Source organism: Pygocentrus nattereri, chromosome 12, assembly GCF_015220715.1.
Source record: "Pygocentrus nattereri isolate fPygNat1 chromosome 12, fPygNat1.pri, whole genome shotgun sequence".
NCBI classification, from domain to species: domain Eukaryota; kingdom Metazoa; phylum Chordata; class Actinopteri; order Characiformes; family Serrasalmidae; genus Pygocentrus; species Pygocentrus nattereri.
The window spans coordinates 3,924,934-3,950,831 of NC_051222.1; the positions used below are offsets into that span (position 1 = coordinate 3,924,934).

General features: G+C 38.1%; 1 protein-coding gene across 1 annotated transcript in view; it reads right to left on the minus strand.

Annotated features, from left to right (window-relative positions):
- The window catches only part of LOC108415118, a 51,156-nt gene that overhangs the window by 12,620 nt on the left and 12,638 nt on the right, over positions 1 to 25,898 (minus strand). The window contains exons 4-13 of the mRNA XM_037543596.1: positions 25,285 to 25,635; positions 23,745 to 23,834; positions 22,995 to 23,160; positions 20,242 to 20,415; positions 19,946 to 20,119; positions 19,651 to 19,824; positions 19,358 to 19,531; positions 15,224 to 15,394; positions 13,678 to 13,851; positions 8,091 to 8,137 (exon numbers count right to left, since the gene is read on the minus strand). Of these exons, the coding sequence (XP_037399493.1) occupies positions 8,091 to 8,137; positions 13,678 to 13,851; positions 15,224 to 15,394; positions 19,358 to 19,531; positions 19,651 to 19,824; positions 19,946 to 20,119; positions 20,242 to 20,415; positions 22,995 to 23,160; positions 23,745 to 23,834; positions 25,285 to 25,635 (1,695 nt within the window). The remainder of the gene's footprint in view (positions 1 to 8,090; positions 8,138 to 13,677; positions 13,852 to 15,223; positions 15,395 to 19,357; positions 19,532 to 19,650; positions 19,825 to 19,945; positions 20,120 to 20,241; positions 20,416 to 22,994; positions 23,161 to 23,744; positions 23,835 to 25,284; positions 25,636 to 25,898) is intronic.

Below are 25,898 nucleotides of genomic sequence, written 5' to 3' on the forward strand. Positions count from 1 at the left end.
GAGTGATGCTGTAAACACGACCGTGCAGAGCTTCATTTGTAGAAGGCTGTGTCTCTTAATCCAGCTCCCCAGAGCACCTGATCCAGCTAATGAAGGGCTCCATATTTACATTTAAATAAAAACACTGTTGGAGTTTCGGAAAATAATGTCCCAGTTACCTGTTATTCTGCCTAACGTTACCTTAATAGACACATGTTGAAGTGTGGAACACTGAAATTATTCATTTGACTTGCTGACTAAGCAGGTCAATAACCAACAACATGTTCATGCAGATTGATGATGCGGCGGAGATTCACCCCGATCAGTGATGCCCTGCAGCACATCACAACATCCAGACTAAACAGAGGAACTGGAGACAGAATTCCTCAGTTTTCAGAAAGGTGTCTGTATCCAAATGGGGTTAAATAGTGTTATGGTAATGAACAGTGGCATGTTTTCCATATTCATCAGACACTATTCACACAGTTCAATTAGGACTGGATGACTGGAGTTAGAATCTATATGATGTTAAACGGCCCGGAGGGTCTTCACTGACAGGGGCTCCAGTAAAAACATCATTTAAGCTGTTAGACAGTCAGAATACAGTCTGACTCAGCGCAGCAATGTGGTCCTGGATACAGTTGGGTGATGAAAACAGACAAGCTGCTAAATGCTGTGACTACAAATACAAACACAGTTGGGACTGTGAGACTGTCAGAACTGATCGTCCTGTTTTTACAGCCGTAAAGTGTTTTACTCTGTTTTACTTTAAAATGTTTAGAAACTAAAGAAACAGTTCACTGAAAAATCACATTCATCCAGTTTCCCCCTCACAAGCCTCACGAGCCAAAACCTGTTTGGTGTCTGAAGTTTGCTTCTTTAGCTTTAGCACTGGAGCTACAAAGCTAATTTAACTTTAGCTACATTAGCTTTGTAGCTCTAATACTAAAACTAAAAGTAAAGTTCAGACACCAAACCTGTCTCGGCTCATAAGCTGTGTAGATGTTCTTCTGCTGTATAAAGGAGCGTTCAGACTCTTAAACTCCCTCAAGCTCACATTTCATTACGTCTATGAAGCACTGGGACTGAAAACTTCTCCTCTAGTCTGAACAATAAGCTCCACATTATCAGTCCGCACGTTTAAGAGCACCATATGTCATCACAGCTGACCAATCAGTAGCAAGGAGGTCTTCTCTCTAGTCACTCATCCAACCAGGAGGAATGGTGGGCTTTGGCTGTTTTCACCTGGAGCTGAACACACTTTACACACAGACCACCAGACTGACCGTGAGAAACTCTTATTCTGGCTTCTTTCTCTTTCTGTTTACTTTAATGGGGTCTAGAATTGATGCTGCAAAGCAGGATGAGTCTTTAGGAGGACAGGTCAGTGATGACCAAACAAAGGAATGAATATGTGTAGATGATTCACCACACCTGTGTTTGTGGGTCAGGACAGTCAACCAGGTGAGGAGATGACGTGCGACTCAGGTTTGTAAAATAAAGGTTTTTATCCTCAAATTACTGTCAGAGGCGTTTTTGAGCTTTAAGTCCTGAACGTCATCTTCAGTGTTACAAATGAAGTGATATGTTTATATGATATGATTAAGATAAATGGAAATGTTTAGCCACACAACAGTTTCTAGAATTTATAGAGTATTTTAAGATTTTCTTTACAGCTGTAGCTTCATAACATTAGCACTAACTCTTACAGGAGCTACAGAAATGGAGCATAAAGGTCTTGGATTAAACATCTGAATGTCGTGTTGTTTTAGAAACATATATAGCATTTAAGTAGTAGAAGAGAAACTTTAGAAGCCAAAGGAGCACATTCTTCTTCTTCTTCTTTCGGCTGCTCCCTTTAGGGGTCGCCACAGCAAATCATCTGCCTCCATCTTGCCCTATCCATTGCCTCCTCTACTTTCACACCAACCATCTCCATGTCCACCTTCACTACATCCATAAACCTTCTCTGAGTCTACCTCTTCTCCTTCTACCCGGCAGCTCCATCTCCAACATTCTTTGCCCAATATATCCACTATTCCTCCTCAACACATGTCCAAACCATCTCAACCTAGCCTCTCTGGCTTTATCTCCAAACTGCTCCACCTTCACTGTCCCTCTGATCTGCTCATTTCTAATCTTGTCCAGCCTTGTCACTCCCAACGAAAATCAGCATCTTCATCTCCGCCACCTCCAGCTCAGCCTCCTGTCTTTTAGACAGAGCCACAGTCTCCAAACCATACATCATAGCAGGACGCACTACTGTCTTGTAAACCTTCCCTTTCACTCTTGCTGCTGTCCTTCTGTCACACATCAGCCCTGACACCCGTCTCCACCCACTCCATCCTGCCTGCACCCTCTTCTTCACCTCTTTCTACATTGTCCATTGCTCTGGATGGTTGACCCAAGATATTTGAAGTCATCCACCTTTACGACCTCTACTCCTTGCATCTTCACCTTTCCACCTGCCTCCCTCTCATTCACACACATGTATTCCGTCTTGTCTCTACTGACCTTCATTCCTCTCCTCTCCAGTGCAAACCTCCACCTCTCCAGATTCTCTTCCACATGCTCTCTACTCTCACCACAGATTACAATGTCATCTGCAAACATCATGGTCCATGGAGCCTCCTGCCTGACCTCATCTGTCAACCTTTCCATCACCATTGCAAACAAGAAGGGGCTCAAAGCTGATCCCTGATGTAACCCCACCTTCACCTTGAAACCATTTGTATTTTCCCAGTCCTCAGGTAGCTCCTCACTGCCCCCAAGGGCCTGTTGCAATTTTTCCCTGAACTGCCCGCAACCATCCTCCTCCTTCAGCTTCCACCATCTAATCTTTGGCTCTGTCTTCACTCTCTTCCTCTTCTTTGTTTCTAATCTCATTCTACAGCCAACCACCCTATGATGCCTTGCTACATTTTCCCCTGGTACCACTTTACAATCTCCAATCTCCTTTAGGTGGCATCTCCTGCTAAGGATATAATCCACCTATGTGCACCTCCCTCCACTCTTGTATGTCACCCTGTGTTCTTCCCTCTTCTGAAAATACGTGTTCAATGCCAAAGGAGCACATAAACCTTCAAAAATAAACTGGCTTTACAAAATAATCACTGTAGACATTCACACACCAGCCACTTCAGTAAGCCCACTTACTTGTTTCTACCCTCTGTCCATTTTATCAGCTCCACTCTGTAGCTCTACAGTTACAGACTGTAGTCCATCTGCTTCTCTGATAATTTGTTACCCTGTTCTTCAGTGGTCAGGACCCCATGGACCCTCACAGAGCAGGTACTATTTTGGTGGTGGATCCTTCTCAACACTGCAGTAAAACTGAAGTGGTGGGGGGGTGTTAGTGTTGTGCTGGTGTGAGTGGATCAGACACAGCAGTACTGCTGGAGTGTTTTAACACCTCAGTGTCACTGCTGGACTGAGAATAGTCCACCAACCAAAAATATCCAGCCAACAGATTCCTGTGGGCAGCGTCCTGTGACCACTGATGAAAGACTAGAGGATGACCAACACAAACTGTGGAGCAGCAGATGAGCTGTCGTCTCTGACTTTACATCTACAAGGTGGACCGACAGGGAATGAGTGTCTAATAGAGTGGACAGTGAGTGGACACAGTGTTTAAAAACTCCAGCAGCACGGCTGTTTTGAACCACTCGCACCAACACAACAATAATACACCACCAGCCTGTCAGTGTCACTGACCCACCATCCAAATAATACCTGCTCCTAAGAACTGGCTAATTCTAGAAGTCTGTAATTAGTCTTATCATAATCTACAGAGTGCACCTATATGGTAAGATGAGCTGATAAAATGGACAGTGAGTGTAGAAACGAGGAGAAGGGCTGAATGAAGTGGTCAGTTTGTGTACATGTGGTGTAAAATATAGAAAATATAAGTTTAAACAATTTAAAAGACAAAAAGCCTGTGAAACATTAGATGAACCAACACTGGAGTTCGGCAGTGCAGCATTATATGAGGATGAGGACTCGTCATTTTGTACACAGGGTCTTTTAGAAAACCTCCATGACAGCAAAGCACATTAACATGTGTTGTTCACTAGGTTAACTACTCTAGCTGATCGTTCCAGAAACAATGATTTTTCTCTTAAAAGCTGACTGTTTTCACATCGTGCCCTGAGGAGAAAATACCTTTATAGAAGATGATGAGTCCTCATCAGTTGTGGTGATAATTCATTAGTTAATCTGAAGGGGCAGCCTCTGTTACTCTAGCAACACAAAAACTTTCAGATTTTTTGACTGTTTATAAATAACAAAAATACAAGTCTATTCTTTTATGCACTGTAATATTTTGTGCCACATAGGTTTTTAAAAAATAACACCAGGACTGTCACCTAATAAGTAAGCATACAGTCCAGCGCTGTCACCTAATAAGGAATCATACAGTCCAGCACTGTCACCTAATAAGTAATCATACAGTCCAGCGCTGTCACCTAATAAGGAATCATACAGTCCAGCACTGTCACCTAATAAGTAATCATACAGTCCAGCGCTGTCACCTAATGAGTAATCATACAGTTCAGCGCTGTCACCTAATAATCATACAGTCCAGCCCTGTCACCTAATAAATAAGCATACAGTCCAGCGCTGTCACCTAATGAGTAATCATACTGTCCAGCGCTGTCACCTAATAAGTAATCATACAGTCCAGTGCTGTCACCTAATAATCATACAGTCTAGCCCTGTCACCTAATAAATAAGCATACAGTCCAGCGCTGTCACCTAATAAGTAATCATACAGCCCAGCGCTGTCACCTAATGAGTAATCATACAGTCCAGCCCTGTCACCTAATAAATAAGCATACAGTCCAGCGCTGTCACCTAATGAGTAATCATACAGTCCAGCGCTGTCACCTAATAAGTAATCATACAGTCCAGCGCTGTCACCTAATAAATAAGCATACAGTCCAGCGCTGTCACCTAATAAGTAATCATACAGCCCAGCGCTGTCAGCTAATAAGTAATCATACAGTCCAGCGCTGTCTTCTAATGAGTAATCATACAGTCCAGCGCTGTCACCTAATGAGTAATCATACAGTCCAGCGCTGTTACCTAATGAGTAATCATACAGTCCAGCGCTGTCACCTAATAAGTAATCATACAGCCCAGCGCTGTCAGCTAATAAGTAATCATACAGTCCAGCGCTGTTACCTAATGAGTAATCATACAGTCCAGCGCTGTCACCTAATGAGTAATCATACAGTCCAGCGCTGTCACCTAATAAGTAATCATACAGTCCAGCGCTGTCACCTAATGAGTAATCATACAGTCCAGCACTGTCACCTAATGAGTAATCATACAGTCCAGCGCTGTTACCTAATGAGTAATCATACAGTCCAGCGCTGTCACCTAATGAGTAATCATACAGTCCAGCGCTGTTACCTAATGAGTAATCATACAGTCCAGCACTGTCACCTAATGAGTAATCATACAGTTCAGCGCTGTCACCTAATGAGTAATCATACAGTCCAGCGCTGTTACCTAATGAGTAATCATACAGTCCAGCGCTGTCACCTAATGAGTAATCATACAGTCCAGCGCTGTCACCTAATGAGTAATCATACAGTCCAGCGCTGTCACCTAATGAGTAATCATACAGTCCAGCGCTGTCACCTAATAAGTAAATCATACAGTCCAGTGCTGTTACCTAATGAGTAATCATACAGTCCAGCCCTGTCACCTAATAAATAAGCATACAGTCCTACATTAATTTCAGTTGATGTCTGTTTATTATTTTGATTTCATTATTATTGTGATTTCCTTCTCTGTGGTTAACAGTGTGTTTATTAACTGTTACTCCCATATCAAATTAGTCAGAATACAGATTCCTAATACATGCACTTGTTCAATTTACTGGAAGCACTGATTGAAAACCACATCGTGATGTAATTTATCGCTCTATCATTCTATCATTGTATTGTCCAGCCTTTACACACATTCAGCAACACACAACCACTTCAGTGTCACGGCTGTGCTGAGAATGATCGATTATGGTGATTAATCTATGAATAATCATCTATAATGACTGATCAATCTATGGTGGTCCCGTTTCACTGTTCACTGTTTATTATGTTGTTCCATGTGTAACATAATGATTTTATGGTGTAAACTACTGGCTAAACATACCAGCCAACTCCTCACTGATGTTTCACACTTTAAAATATTCATGCCGGCCTCACAACAAACCACTTTTCAAGCCATTTCACTGGCTCAGACAAATTTCCAGTGTCTGAATAAAATCATGACAGTCCTGCTAGAGTCGCGTCGCGCTCACATCATCTCGATCGTTTAGTGTGAGGTGGTCAGGAGCCGTCTTAATTCAGTCTCTTTCTCACCTGGCTCTTTTACTTTTTCAAGTTCACTGAGTGAACAGTGATGTAAGGAAATGTGCAGACGACTTTAGGAACAGCTTTACTGAAGAAGCATTGATGTTTTTTTCTCTCTTACAGCAGCTTCTTATTTTGTTTATTAGCTTTTATGGTTTATATCATAACACCCACTCAACGATACTGAATCACTGCATGTTGTGTTGATGTTTAAGTTTTTATGTTGAATAAAAAAGTAACGGCGTGTTTTACAGGTAAATTAATAAAATTCTGGGTGATGATCTGCCAGAATATACAGCTCTACACTGAACTGCTCTGAGCCTCAGATCTTTACATGCCCAGTCAATGTATCTTTCCATTTGTACCACTACAGAGTGTAGAAGAAAAAATGGTTTCTCTGCTAGTAAACTTCCACCAGGTGCATGATGGGAAATACTCTCAAAGCTCTAGTTGCAGTTTTACAAATAGTGACCCTGCAAGATCCCCAGTCTTTACATCATCATAGTCAGAGACTGAAAGCTCTGTGAGTGTCGTGAGTTGTGAGAGGCTGTCAGACTTTAGTCTTTTAAAGCCTGTTTAAAGCCTGTTTAGTCTGTTTAAAGCCTGTTTAAAGTCTATTTAAAGTCTCTTTAAAGCCTGTTTAAAGCCTGTTTAGTCTGTTTAAAGCCTGTTTAAAAGCCTGTTTAAAGTCTATTTAAAGTCTATTTAAAGTCTCTTTAAAGCCTCTTTAAAGCCTGTTTAAAGTCTGTTTAAAGCCCGTTTAAAAGTCTGTTTAAAGCCTGTTTAAAAGCCTGTTTAAAGTCTGTTTAAAGCCTGTTTATAACCTCTTTAAAGCCTGTTTAGAGCCCGTTTAAAGCCTGTTTAAAGCCTGTTTATAACCTGTTTAAAGCTTGTTTAAAGCCCGTTTAAAAGCCCGTTTAAAGTCTGTTTAAAGCCTGTTTAAAAGCCTGTTTAAAGCCTGTTTATAATCTGTTTAAAGCCTGTTTAAAGTCTGTTTAAAGTCTGTTTAAAAGCCTGTTTAAAGCCTATTTAAAGCCTGTTTAGTCTGTTTAAAGCCTGTTTAGTCTGTTTAAAGCCTGTTTAAAGCCTGTTTAAAGCCTGTTTAGTCTGTTTAAAGCCTGTTTAGTCTGTTTAAACCCTGTTTAAAGTCTTCCAGTGTGTGATTTCCTGTTAGGCTGTGAGCAGAATTTGGAAAAAGGGAACAGAGCTGATCCTTTGATCTAAGTCCTCATGAGTGTCTTTATAAAGAAAGGTAATTAATTTAAAATGAATCTGATTAAGAATATCTGAACATCAGAGGAAGTCACTGATTAAAGTGAAACTCAGAGACCTGATAAATTCCTTATTCACTCTCTATAACGCCTTGTTACGCAGCGTCACGGCGCATCATTCATACACCTGATTATTATTTAAGTCCTGGAGTTTTTCTGTTCCTGTCCTTTATTTAACGGTCAGAACGGTGTGTGTGGTCAGTTTATCATGTCCTTACCGTGTGGTCTGAACAGGAGCATCGTGTGTTTTTATCTCCTGATATTTAAACTGGAAAATGTCCTGACTGGACTGTGAAAGTTCAGACGTCTTAAAGACGGTAGATAATAAAATATCAGCTGATGAACTTAATATATGAACTTTCTGTAACACAGACCTGTTTTCATCTCTAGATCTCTCAGAAAGAAGTTCCAGTGTTGTAGGATTATGTCACGATTTTCACAGAAACAAGTGTGTGTGTGTGTGTGTGTGTGTGTGAGTACTTACATTTCTTCAGTCCTGGTTTGATTCTGTTTTCACCTCCATGTTCCACTCTAAACACACACACACACACACACACACACACACACACACACACACATACACACTATTATGGCTTTGCCTATATATATATATATACACTGCTCAAAAAAATAAAGGGAACACTTAAACAACACAATATAACTCCAAGTAAATCAAACTTCTGTGAAATCAAACTGTCCACTTAGGAAGCAACACTGACAATCAATTTCACTGCTGTTCTGCAAATGGAACAGACAACAGGTGGAAATTACTGGCAATTAGCAAGACACACTCAATAAAGGAGTGGTTCTGCAGGTGGGGACCACAGACCACTTCTCAGTACCTTTCTGCTTTCTGGCTGATGTTTTATTCACTTTTGAATGTTGGTGGTCTTTCACACTCGTGGTAGCATGAGACGGACTCTACAACCCACACAAGAGGCTCAGGTAGTGCAGCCAGGATGGCACATCAATGTGAGCTGTGGCAAGAAGGTTTGCTGTGTCTGTCAGCGTAGCGTCCAGAGGCTGGAGGCGCTACCAGGAGACAGGCCAGTACACCAGGAGACGTGGAGGCCGTAGCAGGGCAACAACCCAGCAGCAGGACCGCTACCTCCGTCTTTGTGCAGGGAGGAACAGGAGGAGCACTGCCAGAGCCCTGCAAAATGACCTCCAGCAGGCCACAAATGTGCATGTGTCTGCACAAACGGTTAGAAACCGACTCCATGAGGATGGTATGAGGGCCCAACGTCCACAGATGGGGGTTGTGCTCACAGCCCAACACCGTGCAGGACGCTTGGCATTTGCCAGAGAACACCAGGATTGGCAAATTCGCCACTGGCACCCTGTGCTCTTCACAGATGAAAGCAGGTTCACACTGAGCACATGTGACAGAGTCTGGAGACGCCGTGGAGAGCGATCTGCTGCCTGCAACATCCTTCAGCATGACCGGTTTGGCAGTGGGTCAGTAATGGTGTGGAGTGGCATTTCTTTGGAGGGCCGCACAGCCCTCCATGTGCTCGCCAGAGGTAGCCTGACTGCCATTAGGAAGCGAGATGAGATCCTCAGACCCCTTGTGAGACCATATGCTGGTGCGGTTGGCCCTGGGTTCCTCCTAATGCAGGACAATGCTAGACCTCATGTGGCTGGAGTGTGTCAGCAGTTCCTGCAAGATGAAGGCACTGAAGCTATGGACTGACCCGCCCGTTCCCCAGACCTGAATCCGATTGAGTACATCTGGGACATCATGTCTCGCTCCATCCACCAACGCCACGTTGCATCACAGACTGTCCAGGAGTTGGCGGATGCTTTAGTCCAGGTCTGGGAGGAGATCCCTCAGGAGACCATCCGCCACCTCATCAGGAGCATGCCCAGGCGTTGTAGGGAGGTCATACAGGCACGTGGAGGCCACACACAATACTGAGCCTCATTTTGACTTGTTTTAAGGACATTACATCAAAGTTGGATCAGCCTGTCGTGTGTTTTTCCACTTTAATTTTGTGTGTGACTCCAAATCCAGGCCTCCACTGGTTAATAAATTTGATTTCCATTGATGATTTTTGTGATTTTGTTGTCAGCACATTCAACTTTGTGCAGAACAAAGTATTCAATGAGAATATTTCATCCATTCAGATCTCGGATGTGTTATTTGAGTATTCCCTTTATTTTTTTGAGCAATGTGTTTATATCCATTTCAATTGATCATTTTGGAACTTCTATTTTGAAATATTGAAAATTGTTTGATAACAATTTTAACAGGGGGCAGTCGTGGGCTGGAGGTTAGGGATCTGGCCCTGTGACCGGAAGGTTGCCGGTTCGATCCCCAGGGCCGACAGTCCATGACTGAGGTGTCCTTGAGCAAGACACCTAACCCCCAACTGCTCCCCGGGCGCCGTGGATAGGGCTGCCCACCGCTCCGGGCAAGTCTGCTCACTGCCCCCTAGTGTGTGTGTTCACTAGTGTGTGTGTGGTGTTTCACTTCACGGATGGGTTAAATGCGGAGGTGGAATTTCCCCAGTTGTGGGATCAAAAAAGTATCACTACTTACTATAATTAATGGTGTTTCCTGTTCTCCAGTTATATTAAAAGCTCTAAGAACAAGAAGGTATTTTCCAGTCCTCCTTGTACAAAATTGTCCAAATAAGTGTTTCTGCTTATTTAAAATGTATGTATGACATACTATTAGTATGATAACTTTGATTTTGTAACTTGTATTGAGCAAACAAGAGTTTTTTTTTTTTTTTACTGTGCACAGCAGATTTTTTAAGTGATGAAGATACAGCTGACAGTCAGTCCTTAAATGGCATCTTTCTTTCTGTTTTATAAAATTTAGTTTTTTGCCATATTGAGAAACTCTTTCACATGAATATAACAAATGTATAAGACTGTGTAAGATTTTATTTTATTAAACTAAACATGTGATTTATACTACAGTAATACAGGCATGCAAAGGTTGGTGAAAAGTTCTGAGAAGAGTTAAGTGAGAAGATGAACTGATCTCCAAAGGGCATAAAGCATGTAACATTCTTTTCAACTTCTTAAGCAAAATCAGTGTATTATTTTTTGTTTTGTACAATTTTAAAGTGAAAAAAGGAAACAAGCAACATGCAAACATTTGGGCACCCCATGACATTTGAGCTCTCAGATAAGTTTTAAGGTCTCAGACCTTAATTAGCTTGTTCATAATCACTGTTAGGAAAGGCCGGTGATGTTTATTCCAAACCTGTAAAAAACTCCTCCTCAAACCATTCCCAAAAATCAGCAGCCATGGGCTCCTCTAAGTATCTGCTAAGCACAAAAATAAAATAACTGATACCCACAAAGTAGAAGGCTATGAGAAGATAGCAAATTGTTTTCAGGTAGCCATTTCATCAGGTCATATTTAAGAAATGGCATTTAACAGGAATAGCAGAGGTCAAGAAAACTTTGGTGGATTGATTTAAAGGCAAATCAAAGCCCCGCTTGACTGCAAAAACTTTTAGGAACATTTAGCAGACTATGGAATCATGGCGTAATGTTCTACTGTGCAGTGGCACAAATATAACCTTCATGAAAAAAGGCATAAGAAGACAAACTTTCCTCTGTCTTTACCACAAAATTCAGTGTCAGACATTTGCAAAGGAACATCTAACCAGGATTAGCTATGTTTGGAGAAAAAAGCATCCAGAATTTCATGAAAAGAACACCTCTCCTACTGTTAAATGTGGGGGTGGATTGATCATGCTTTGGGTTTACATTGCAGCCAGTGGTAGAAGAAACAATGGATTAAATTAAAAACAGCAAATTCTGGAAACAAGAACCATACTGTGGAAAAAAAAGCTGAAGTTGAAAAGAGGATAATGATCCTAAATACAGCAAAATCCACAATGGACTACCTCTCAAGAGGCACAAGCTGAAGGTTTAGCCATGGGTTTTATAGTCCCCCAACCTAAAAATCATGGAAAATTTATGAATAGACCTCAAAAGAGCACAACATGTAAGATAGTCCAGGAACCTCACAGGACTAAAAGGCTTTTGCAAGAAAGAATGAGTGAAAATCCCACAAATAAGAACTTAATGACACTTAGCTGGCTACAAATATGGTTTACAAGCTGAGATACGTCCAAAGATGGTGTTATTAAACACTAAACATGCATGGTGCCAAAACTTTTGCTTCTGACCCTTTTCCTTTTTGTTTTAAAACTCTAAAAGTTGGAAATAAAAAAGTAATCTTGTGTTGTCTTTAACTTTATTCCTTTTAGAACTCGGGTCATCTTTTACATGCTTACGTATTTACAGTGTCAGAAATTTTGCATGGCACTGTATTTGTACTGTCCTATGAAATATAATCTTTATATGAGCTTTATTAAATTATAGTCTTTATGATGTACAAGCTCACTGTCAAAGCTCTGAGGATAGTGGTTTGTTTGTGAGAGAGACCAAGACTTTGTTTTTCCTCTATGTTTTCCACTCAGAGTGATTTTCCAGTCATATGGCTGAGCATATCCAGTCTTCCTCTTCTTCACTGGTGACACTGGTTTTTCTGTGAAAGCTTCTTAACTGCAGGAAATATTTGATAACACAGAGAAAAATGACTCCAATTTCTGTTCTGCGTTTATCCCTTTGGTTTCCATCCATAATTGAACAAACAAACGTAGCACTGTAGTACTTGCAAACTTTTTTGAATAAACTGCAGACCCTTGGGGTTCCCCACCAAAAAAGAAGACACTAACAGCACTGCACACGTAGCCCAGTAAGCTGTAGAACAGAAAATCCTAGAGATGAATGTAAAACCTAAAAGAGGAGTTCCAGAAAGCAGCAATCAATCAAGAAGTTCACACATTTCCAGACGCCTTATGAACACCTCACATGTTCAGTGGAAGAAAGGTGAATATCCAGGTTTCCATGTATTTATTTAAATTTTTTTTCCCCAGCAATTAACAATATTTATCTTAATATTTATTTTATCTGAAAAATGACGTCACATTACAACATATGTTTTTTTTCTGAGCCTAAGGTGGATATAGTCAGTACTTCAAGTACTTAAAAAGAGAGCATAATGTGTTTCATTGGAAGTACATGGCACCCAGAACAAAATTTTTATATTTTGTGATATTGCTCAAAATTCAGCACTACAGATCTCGTTTTTTTATTTGTTCCAACTTATATATAAAAAATGAAACATTATGCATACTGTGCAATTTGAGAATATCTGCATTACATTACATTTTTGCCATTTTTTACTCAGATTTCCATTACAAATGAAAATGCAACAAACAGAAATCAAATATCTGATGCATTTATAAAGCAACAGACCCCATTCATTATAAAGCTCTGGAGTACCAAGAGTTGAGCAAAGAAAACAGTCCCCTCACTTGCCTAGTCCTAAAGCACAGTTCTACACCAATGTTCATGATCTCAGACTCCGAATCAGAATCAGAGCACACAAGCAATCCTGATTACAATAAAACCAATTATAAAACACCTTAAACGAAGCTTTATCACATACGAGAATACTAAGTTAATAATCACCCTCTGATCTAAAACTGCGATCCACTCTGATAAAGAGACTCAGAGATCATGGCCTGGTCATAGAATGTGGCAGACACACGACGTCTTTTCTGCCTAAAGAGCAATGACTGTGTCAACACTGACCGCTAATAAGACTGAGACAGTGCTGCACTTACTGACAGAATGAGCAAAATTCAATCAGATTCAAATAGTGTTCTTTACTAAAATATTACACATTTTCCTAATAAATATTACCAATAATAATAAATAATAAATAAATATTACTTCCCAACATGGAAAAGCTGCTCTGTTTTCTATGTGAATACAATGAATGCAGTCTAGGTGAGTGAAAACAGTGTAGGTGAAAGAGCTGCTATAGATATTATAGCAAACATAAACTAGAATCAGGATGCTGGAGAGCCAGCAGAAGTACAGAAGGAGCAGAAAGTTAGTTTTCAGTAGTTCATTCTGATTCCACCACACACACATACTCACACACACACACACACACACACACACACACACACACACACACACACACACACACACACACACACACAGGCATCTCTGAACACAGTTGTTCACACCTGAGAGTTCTTAGTGTGCATCGTGGATCCTCCAGTCTAGCTGAGAGCACCTTCACGCCTGACTCTCCTGGGTGATTGTAGGTCAGATCCAGTTCTTTCAGGTGCGACAGGTTTGAACTCAGAGCTGAAGCCAGAGAAGAACAGCCTTCCTCTTTGATCATACAACCAGACAATCTGCAGAAAGAGGAAAAGGAAGACAGATAATAGAGTGAGAGAGGTTATTCACATTCATATAAAACATAACAAACATGCTAAACATATGATTTCATTTCAGTTAAGCATATATTTAAACAACTTCTTTGGCAAAAGTGGCAGATCTCAATGGAAGAACAGCATCCAGTGTTAGGATTTTATTCCCTATGGCAAAGAAGAGTGTTTTTTGACATGCACATTCTGTGGTCTCTTTTTTGGCACCTTATCTTTTTTTTTTTTTTATGACAAAACCATTTGATGTCCCATTTGATTAACCTTTAGAACTTTATTACTACATTGTGTGGGTATTCTCTACTGTATCTTCTCCGTTTCATTCTCAGGAACTGATTAAAACAGGCAAATACACATAACAATCTGTAGTTCTTACTCTAAATACGTACTAATCTAGCACTTATTTGCATTAAAGTGTCAGCAAATAACCCAGTTTAGATTTGGAAACTCACTGCTTATCTTAATATTGTATTCTTAATTGTAAATACACATAAAATATTGTACTTACTTTGGTCTGGATAATGTACATTATCAGTGATATGTTATCAATATCATAAAGGTATATTTTAGAAGTTGAAGTTGTTGAGGAAAAAAAAAAAAGACATAATTAAGCATATCTAAATTCTGTTAGCAAACTTGTGTCTGAGTAGGCAAAAGTCTCCTGAAAAAATACATATGGCATGTATGATTATAATGTAATCACAAAAGAACCAAAACTTGAGTGTTATTTTCAGGATTTATCTTTCACTATAGAACCCAGCTCTCTAATGAAGAGCACCAGGGAAGACAATATCAAGAAAAACTTCATAGGAGCTTTAGGAATAATTACTGAGAGGAACCAAGACTCAAAAGGGGAATGCCTCCTCCTCTGGGTTGCATCAGAAAGAGTGGTTACAGAGACAGGGGTATAGAAAACAGAGAACAGAAAATGCAGCATGTAACCAATACTAAACCTTAAATTCATACTTTGGCTCCCGAGCACTGCAAAAACTCATTTTTTCTGGTTAAGCCTTGTGAGTCTGTTCTAAACAGACTGAATATCACAGCATGTGTGTGATGCAGAATGATTGTGTGTATGAAATGTGCAAATGATGACTGTTGACCTAAGGTTAGTACAGATGGTTGGTAACACTTTGATGTATTTAATTGGTAAAATCATGTTTAAATGATTGCTGTCATTTAGTCTTTCTGCTGGAATTTAACTGTCTAAACTATGTGACCAGTTTATTTTTAAAATTTAAATTCAACAGAAATCTTGTTTTATGATATAAAGAGATGTATTATTAAAGTAGTGAAAAACATAATATTTATCATTCAGGAATGTAGTGAAAGAAACACTGACATGAGTTTTTCCAGTTTACAGTCTCCAGTCTTCAGTCCAGCACAGAGCAGCTCCACTCCTGAATCCTGCAGATCGTTATTACTGAGGTCCAGTGCTTTCAGGGAGATTTCCAGTTTTAAAAGTGATCCTAGCCTCTCACATGTATTCACTCCAAGATTACACAAAGCTAGTCTGCAAACAAAGAATACATATACAAATTTTAGAGAATGATGATACTTAATTGGAACAGTACTCAGTTATGACATTACAGCTGTAAACAAAATTGTGGGCATCCCTGGCCAAATTGATTTTCTTTTTTAAAAAGTGAAACGAAGCAAATACAATCTTCAAAGCATACAATTATTTATTTTTTCTTTATATTTGATGTGGCATGTTCAGATATTTGGACAACCTACTAAGACACCACTTAGTAACAGCCCTTTTGCAGATATCAAAGCTTGCAAATGCTTTTTGTAGTGTTAGTTTTTCTTATCTTGTGTCAGAAAATTTCAACCACACTTCCTTGCAGTACACTTCTAGTTCTTGAAGGACAAAACAACAGAACTATGAAAATGAATGTTAAAATCCCAGTCAGTACAACTGGCTTGATAATCTGGAAACATAAAATTCATGTAACCACAACTAAGCATCTCCAGTCAAGTGCATCTCACAAGAATTCTCAATGCCCTTAGGAAGGAAAAAAGAAGCTAATAATTACTGTTTCAGGACAACTTGAAAGCAGCTGGTATATTATGGTCAATATTATGTCACTTGTCATGCATGGCTGCAACAAAACAAATGATTTAACTAATGTCAGTTCAAGACTCCCAACTTGACTGATTTTATGATCCACCCAAGCAAAGAAAATAGCAAATAAAATGTTATATTATGTTGTCTAAGAAGGCAAATGTGTTAACTCTACAGTTAGGTTCTACTGAACGGTCAGCTTCCATCATTTATCCAAAACCAAAACCTACCGCTATAAGATCGAGTGACTACAAGCCCTCCCTGGGTTGATTAATGTTGCCATCGTTTCCATTTCATTATTTTTTCATAGATACAGTTGCTGGTCATAAAATTAGAATATCATGAAAAATTTGATTTATTTCAGTAATTCCATTCAAAAAGTGAAACTTGTATATTATACTCATTCGTCACACACCGACTGATAAATTTCAAGTGTTTATTTCTTTTAATTTGATGATTATAACTGACAACTAATGAAACCCCCAAATTCAGTATCTCAGAAAATTTCAATATTACTTAAGACCAATACAAAAAAAGGATTTTTAGAAATGGTGGCCAACTGAAAAGTATGAACATGAAAAGTGTGAGCATGTACAGCACTCAATACTTAGTTTGGCTCCTTTTGCCTGAATTACTGCAGCAATGCAGCGTGGCATGAAGTCGATCAATCTGTGGCACTGCTCAGGTGTTGAGTGTGTGATATATGATAGTGGCCTTCAGCTCTTCTGCATTGTTGGGTTTGGCATATTGCATCATTCTCTTCACAATACCAAATAGATTTTCTATGGGGTTAAGGTCAGGCGAGTTTGCTGGCCAATTAAGAACAGGGACACATTGGTCCTTAAACCAGGTACTGGTAGCTTTGGCACTGTGTACTGGTGCCAAGTCCTGTTGGAAAATGAAATCTGCATCTCCATAAAGTTGGTCAGCAGCAAGACGCATGATGTACTCTAAAACTTCCTGGTAGACAGCTGCGTTGACCTTGGACCTCAGAAAACACAGTGGACCAATACCAGCTGATAACATGGCACCCCAAACCATCACTTTACACTGGACGTCAAGCAACGTGGATTATGTGCCTCTCCTCTCTTCCTCCAAACACTGGGACCTTAATTTTCAAAGGAAATGCAAAATGTACTCAGAGAACATAACTTTGGACCAATCAGCAGCAGTTCAGGCCTTTTTGTCTTTAGCCCAGGCGAGACGCTTCTGACGCGGTCTCTTGTTCAAGAGTGGCTTGACACAAGGAATGCGACAGCTGCAACCCATATCTTGTGTACGTCTGTGCCTGGTGGTTCTTGAAGCACTGATCCCAGTCTGCAGTCCAGTCTTTGTGAATCTCCCCCACATTTTTCAATGGGTTGTGTTTCACAATCCTCTCCAGGGTGCGGTTATCCCCATTGCTTGTGCAATTTTTTCTACCACATCTTTTCCTTCCCTTCGCCTCTCTATTAATGTGCTTGGACACAGAGCTCTGTGAACAGCCAGCCTCTTTAGCAATGACCTTTTGTGTCTTGCCCTGCTTGTGTAAGCAACCGTCAAGTCAGCAGTCTTCCCCATGATTGTGTAGCCTACAGAACTTGACTGAGACCATTTAAAGGCCTTTGCAGGCGTTTTGAGTTAGTTAGCTGATTACAGTGGTGCACCAGGTGTCTTCAATATTGAACCTTTTCACAATATTCTATTTTTCTGAGATACTGAATTTGGGGTTTTCATTAGTTGTCAGTTATAATCATCAAATTAAAAGAAATAAAACACTTGAAATTTATCAGTCTGTGTGTAATGAATGAGTATAATATACAAGTTTCACTTTTTGAATGGAATTACTGAAATAAATCAACTTTATGACATTCAAATTTTATGCCCAGCACCTGTATTCTTATTTCTTCACTGAAAATTAAACAAAGATAAATCATTTTTGTGTACTACAAAAATTTGTGTACTACAAATATTACTGTGCTACTGAACTTAGTCTGGTAGGTCACAAATGCTACCACCGGACTCCATAGCCTGTGCTGAGTTGTTCTGACTCACATAGCACTAGTAACTAAAGCAAGCAAATGGTTTGCAAATCAACAATTACTGTATTTTACTGTAATTACTGTATTTGAGTTTTTTCTTTTATTTTACTCCCATTGTTGAACCACTGGTGTGTGTGCCTGGTCTTCTATTGTAATGTACATGATCCTTTTCTGTGTGCTGAATGTGATCTGCTTAAAAAAATTAAGGTTCTAAAATATGACGTTATCTTTGAAATAAAGTTGCTCATGTAAATGTGCGGCAGTTTTCTGTTTTTAAAGCTCATTCCAGATTTTTACAAGTCTTCCTCTCAGATTACACAAACTAGTCTGCAAAGAGAGAAATATAGTTTATGTAAATGACACATTTGAAGTTTTAAAGTTCTATGTATTTCTTCATAATTCATCAGCATCAACTTACCCTCTGTTTCAGAACAACCACTAAGCAGGTGTTATTAGGATACTGGATCATCAAACAGATGGAATATACACTGTTGTTATTATAGAACTAAAAATTTAACTGGATATGTGAAGAAATAATTGTAAAAATACTTGTTTCTAATGAGCTCAATCTACCAAAAAACTTATTGCAATATTTAAAAAAGGTCTAAAAAACAAGAATATATATATATATATATATATATATATATATATATATATATATATATATATATATATATATATATATATGAGCACAGGGAGGCTGGATTTAAGTGCAAGCAGGCTTTAATAACAAAAAACAAACTACAGGGCTTAAACAAAGAAACACAAAGCACAAACAAAACGTGAGGCAGGGAAAGAACAACTACATAAGACAAAGTCACAAGTGATGAGTGACAAGTAGACCAGTGTGTGTGTGTGTGTGTGTGTGGAAGGGGTGGCAGAAAAAATATATTTTCTTTCATTTTTCGACAAATGTTAGCACCTGGATTTCACTGCACACTACTGGAACTTGGTTCTATTGTTAGAACAAACACTAAAAGTGTGTATGAACAAAATAAATGTTATACAGAGAAGAACCCCATCCCCAGTGTTAGGTAGGGAGGAGAGTCTATGTTGTTTAGGGATATTGGTTAGGATGGCTACACGGCATAATGGACTCGAAGGAGTACCAAGAGAATTTAAATGAAAATCTGTCAGTCTCCTCTAAAAAGCTAAAACTTTGTCATGGTTGGATCTGCCAGATGGGCAATGATCCAAAACATACATCCATATCCACAAATTAATAGTTCAATGACCACATAATCAAGCTTTTGTCATGGCCATCATGGACCCTGACCAAAATTCCCTTTTTTGTTTCAGTTTCAGTACTGAGGAGAAGATATTTTGTTCCATGTTCTCATCGTTATAGATTATATAAGCAATTTTTATGAAATATAAGAATACTGACCTTAGTATTTGCAGTTTGCAGATTGAACTCTTCAGTCCAGCAAAGAGGTTCGCCAGTCCTGAGTCATACAGGTCATTGTTACTGAGGTCTAGTTCTTTCAGGCAGGAGGTTTCTGTTTGTAAAACTGAGTTCAGAGTGTCACAGGACTGTGCGCTGAGTTTACACACAACAAGTCTGCAAAAGAAGAATAAAAGCAACAAAGTACATTAAATAAAAATTCTTACACATTGGTTGCATATTTTCATTGTGCTGGTGTGGAATTGCAAAATGCCATGAAATTTTGGAATTCTGACCTGACTATCTCCAGTTTGCAGTGTGAACTCTTCAGTCCAACAGAGAGCTTCTCCACTCCTGCATCCTGCAGGTCATTGTTACTGAGGTCTAGTTCTTTCAGGCAGGAGGTTTCTGTTTGTAAAACTGACTGCAGAGTGTTACAGGACTGTGGACTGAGTTTACACACAGCAAGTCTGGAAAAGAAAAGTAAAGACAACATATAGTACATTCAATAAAAATAATTATAAATTGGTTGTTTTTTTCCATAGTGCTGGTGTAGAATTGTAAAATCTTATGAAATTTTGAAATTCTGACCTTAATATCTCCAATTTACAGTGTGAACTCTTCAGTCCAACAGAGAGATTCTCCACTCCTGCATCCTGCAGGTCATTATTACTGAGGTCTAGTTCTTTCAGGCAGGAGGTTTCTGTTTGTAAAACTGATGTCAGAGTATTACAGGACTGTGCGCTGAGTTTACACACAGCAAGTCTGGAAAAGAAAAGTAAAAGCAACATATAGTACATTGAATAAGAATACATATATATTTGTTGCATAATGCCACAGTATATTATGGTATATTATGAAATCTCATGAAATTTTGTAATTCTGACCTGATTATCTCCAATTTACAGTGTGAACTCTTGAGTCCAGAAGAGAGCTTTTCCACTCCTGCATCCTGCAGGTCATTTTTACTGAGGTCCAGCTCTTTTACAGAGGAATTTTCTGTTTTTAGAGCTGTACTCAATATTTCAAGGCACAGTGCAGTGAGGCTACAGCCAGCAAATCTACAGGTGAGGAAGAAAGTCAGTAAAATATATAAAGATTCTCAGTGTTTGCATTTGAAATTATTTGAAAAAAAAAAATTCAATACTGACATTGTAATTCTTGATACTATCTTTTACTCTTGCACTCCACTGACATGGATATGTGGAGACACATTACCTTTGTTCCTCCTGTGTTTTCTCCCACTTGCTTAATTAAGTCATTAATTGTTATCAAGCTTCCCTAGAATTAAAGTAGGGATTTCTCAGAGCAAGAAATCACAGACCATTTTTTGCTTGATAATTTAAGAAAGGAACTTTAGCATTCCCTGTTGAGGTTTACAATGATCTTGTACTTTAATATATGTACTATGTTAACAACTGCGTTTTTAAGAAGAATATTAAGTAATTATCATTTAAAACAAGCAAGTAGTGATTTATGATATGACTAAAATCAGTCTGATGGCTATACAACCCCATTTCCAAAAATGTTAGGAGGCTGTGCAAAATATAAACAGAAATACAATATAATCATGTACAATTAATTGAAACTGTATATTTAATTTAAATGACAACATTTAATAATTTAAACGTCAACATATCAAATGTTGAAACAAATCAATTTCATAGTTCTTTGAAAAATATATACCAATTTTGAATTTGATGCCTGCAACACATTTCAAAAAAGTTGGCAAAACAGGGGCATGTTTACCATTGTGATGCATCACCTCTTCGTTTACCTATACACTGTAAGCACTTTGGAACTGAGACCTTTTACAGAAATTTTGAAAGTTAAACATTTTCCCATTCTTGCTTGATATGAGATTTCATCTGCTCAATAGTGCTCAAAAAGGGCAGGGGTGTCAATCTCAACCACTAAGGACATACTAAATAATCTCAACAAATATCAAAAATTTTAAAAAATGTTTTTCATTTTTAATTAATGTTGCACTCTAACTTATAATAGACCTTGAAATATTACATGAATACTTGTAATTTCCCATTTCTTTTAAATGTCACCAGAAGCTCAGTCTTTCAAACTTACCTTTGCTTAAACTAGACACCTGGCGTCCTTTCTTTGCTGCAAGTTCATTAATATACTTTGGCTCCGTTTCTGTGCTGCTGAGCTAATGTTAGGTGTTTATGATGGTTAAACTGCAGTTGAGATGATGGTGATATGACTGGTGTGGAATTGTGTAGACTTCAGGTGTAACTGCTGTTCCATAAATTGTTGTTGGAGTAGGAGTATTTAAGCACATAGTTTAAGTTGCAGTGCATTCTGGGGACTGCAGTGCAGTGCATTGTGTCTGACACATGGGGTTGGTGGTCTCTTTTGTCATATTTTCAATGCACCAAATGTTTTCAATGGGCGACAGGTCTGGACTTTAGTTCTGTTGCTTGGCCCTGTTTTGGGCAATCTAGATGGCAGCATATGTTGCTCCAAACCTGTACATATTCAGCATTAATGGTGCCTTCAGAGATGTGCAAGTCACCCACTAATGCACCCCCAGACCATCACAGGTGCTGACCTGTGAACTATGTGCTGACAACAAGCCAGATGGTCCCTCTTCTCTCAGGGTTCATACACCTTTTCCCAGGTCAAATTCAAACACTTTTCAAGCACATTCAAGGTCCATTTTCAAGATTTTCCAGCACCTTAAATTATGTAGTAAATTATGTATTTACACAAATACGTCTATACTCAAAAGAATTAATTCACTTTTTATTACATTAAAAGTCATTATGCTAAAAACAACCAGAACTGTGTTTGGTAATAGCAGAAGGATAAGAAATGAATGGAAACATCTTACATTTTATGTTTCAAAATGTGTCACCTGTTTGTAAGTAGACTTTCCTTGCTATCTAACCTTGCTGAGTCAGCATAAAACAATTACCCAAAAAAATCACTGGACTTGCCAAGCGTATCTTGAGGGAAAACAGCGGGAACAGCACTACAGACTGACGTTCTCCCTTTAACTTATGTAGAAGTTCTGAAATAAAACGTTTTTAAAAATAAATATTACAGAGGCTTATTTTTGCTCCTCTGCTTGTCTTGTATTGCTTTACTTACCCAAGTCACAGAAGTTGAGGTGAATGTTGACGGCTAAACTTCAAAGTGGGAGCTCATAAATCAGATGATAATGCATAAAGTAAAATGCATATTTACTGCTTAACAGATTGCGTGGGATCCGTTTTTCTAAGTGCATTTTGTACAAAATTATACGTAACATTACTGTTTATTTCTTTGTGTGTTAGAAATAAAGCAGTTTCATTAAGGTGGATGAGGACGGAATGAATCTTGAAAAATGAAAAACAGTGTGGAAGGTCATTTAGCAAAGCTGGTGAGGCAGTGTATGCGACATGTAATCTGGATGAAGAACTCTCAGGTATGCAAACTGAAATGTGTTCCTACCATACACATGTATATGTGCAACATATGTAATGTTTTTATGTAATATCTCATGCTTTTATGCAACATGAAAGTAACAGTACTTTGACAAGACCATTAAAGTTCTTTAGACCCCCTAGACTTCTAACAATTTGCCCATAAATTACACCACAGTATTAATATTAGCTCAATAACGGTTATGTAAAACACTCACTGAGCCTTTCTGCAGTTTGTGACAGCTGGGATGAGTCTTCTGTATCCCTCCTCTGATGTGTTGAATTTCTTCAGGTTCAGTTCTTCCTTCTTATTCTCGGACTGGACTCGCATGTAGGTTATGACTGAACATTGTGCAGGAGAGAGCTGCTTTTTTGAGAATTTATCTAAAATTAGAGAGAAACAATGGAAATCTTTCAGAAAGCCCTATCATCCAGTGACTGTAATTCAGAATTATAATATTCAGAAATGCTGATACTTAGTGATTGTAGTCTGTGTAGTGAACTTAGCAACTTTTTGTATATTGTTGTAATGAAATATGACAAATAAAATATGTTACATCAACACAATCAGTTTGTTTTTTTAGTTCTTCTGTTTTGGTAATTATGTTGATGACATTTGATCAATTTGGAACCATTTGATGTATTTCAATATTGTTTCAATTTGAATAATTAAAGCACAATTTTTTTACTGTTCTACTGAAATGTAACTTTGCTAGTTCTGGCAACCTCCTGATGCTTTAGTGATGAAAATCAACAAGTTAGAGTGAACACGGTCCATATTAACACACAAGAGGATGTGAGGAGCACATAACCTGACAAGGAGCTCAGCTTTTTGAAATGTTATCATACTAAATTATACAGTCTTCCAGAAGTCATGACATTGCACAGTTTCTGCACATGCATACAGTCCATAGGGAAAATGTTTTTAAATATAATTTATTCCTGAAAATTATGAATTCAAAAATTACCTTTCACGATGTAAGCTGTAAAAGCGGTTAATGTAATGGCAAAAGCTGACATGCAGATGAGGACAATCTTCCAAGCATGAAAACCTTTTCCTGAAACACAAACATGATAAAATTGTACTAAAGTTGTGATATATTAGGCATAGTTCAGAATTCAGAATGACTATGTGCAAGAAATAATTAGAATAAGTTTTTACAAAAGTAATTTTTTAATGAAATATTGCCAAAAAATGTTAATTGCTGTTTTAAACTATCTTTTATGATCAGAACATGACAAACACTCGCCAAACAGTGGAACGTTTCACAAATCTGTCATGGGAGAGTGGGAAAAAGTTTCTGGTTAGCTGTTTTTACCAGCTGGAAAAGCATGGCTGCAGTTTTTGTAATAGTCATAATTTAAGAAAGTTTAACACTTTGAGTTTCTGAACAACGCATGTTACGAACCATGATGTATCTAACACCAGACAGACTCCTCCTTTTAGCTACGTTTAAACTGAAATAAACTTTTTTTGTCTTGTTTGATCTACAGTATCATCAATTCTCCGTGTTGTGTGAGTGACGGAGCACTGCTTCAAGTTAGCCAGCTGCTAAAAACAGCTAGCCTGGAAAGATAGCGTTTTCCGGCTTTTGGTGACAGTCGACTAGTGTCGCTTTCCTTGCAGCCACCTGGGCTGTCACTTGAATGTGGAAGTGTCAGAATGGTGTATTATATTGAAGATTTATCGAGCACTAATTATAGTTTATTATTATTTATTAAAGCATATTCTTTTTATTTATTAATGTTATATTGCGATGTTTATCATTATAGTAATATGTAGAGTATGCTTTTGTCTAACACTGAATGCTTAGACATAATTTCAAATTTTGTACTTAAGAATCTAAAGTACTGTATGTGGTCTTTTATGTGATATAAAGATGAGCTTGTAACACTTGATGGTCTCAAAGCTATATTTAATTATGTTGTTAACCAGTAATTACCTGTTAGTGATATATTAGTTAATGATATATGATATAATGATGTGTTTAATTGTTTTGTATGTAGAAAGTGCTGCTGCATTGCTGCTCAATTTCTTTGTACACTGTGCAATGACAATAAAGGCATCTTATCTCATCTTAACTGTTAATTCAGCTTGTTTATTACTTAGTAACTGATTAATTAAAGAAGGAAATATTTAATGATGTTTCACTAGATTGATTAAATTATAAGTACTAGCAGTCTAATTATGCTCTTTTTGAATAAATTCACATGAATTTGTTGGCAATATAATAAGCAGTAATTAGTACACAGTCAATACACTAGTAACAAAAGAGAAACTATCAGTTAAATGTTTAATGTACTCAAATACTACATTCTTAATCCATTACTAAATAATAAATACTGCTTAATCAAATGTTAAGTAATATACCAATAAAGCAACATTAATAACTTAAAAATGAATAATTAATTTTGAGACCTATACTGTAAACTGTTACTGATTAATTCATGCATTATGTAAGTTAATAAATCAGAACTAATACACAGGGAAATTGTGATGGTTCTTACCTTTAACTTCAACATATATATTTACATTATTATTCCAGTCTCTATACTCAACGTAACACTGATAAACTCCCTCGTCAGAAGGTTGAACTGCTGAGAGTTTCAGTGAAGTGTTTCCTTTTTTTAGTTCTTCTTTGAATAAGCTTGTTCTTCCTCTGTAAGACTCCATCTGTTCCTGATTTCTGTCTTCATAATCTACATACAGGTGCACTAATCTGTCATTCAGGTACAGTCTGATCCACTCTACCACCATATCTTCAGCACTGATCCTGGGTTCAATAGAACAGGGCAGAACCAGATCTTCACCAGCTTCAACAACAACAGGTGCAGCTGGACCAACTACTTTAAAAAGTTCTAGAAAGAAAAATAAAATCAATGAAAATGATACATCCATTTTTCTAACAGTTTCTTAATGTAGTCACAATTAGTCTCTTTTTATAAACATAACTTTTGAGATACAGTACACTTTAAATTACTTTACATTTTCTTAACATATTACACACACACACACGCACATACACATTAACTGAAAATATACTAGTTTATTTGTATCATATTTATACATTCTCTTATTGGTTTCCAATAAATAGAACACTACCACCATCACCATTATTATT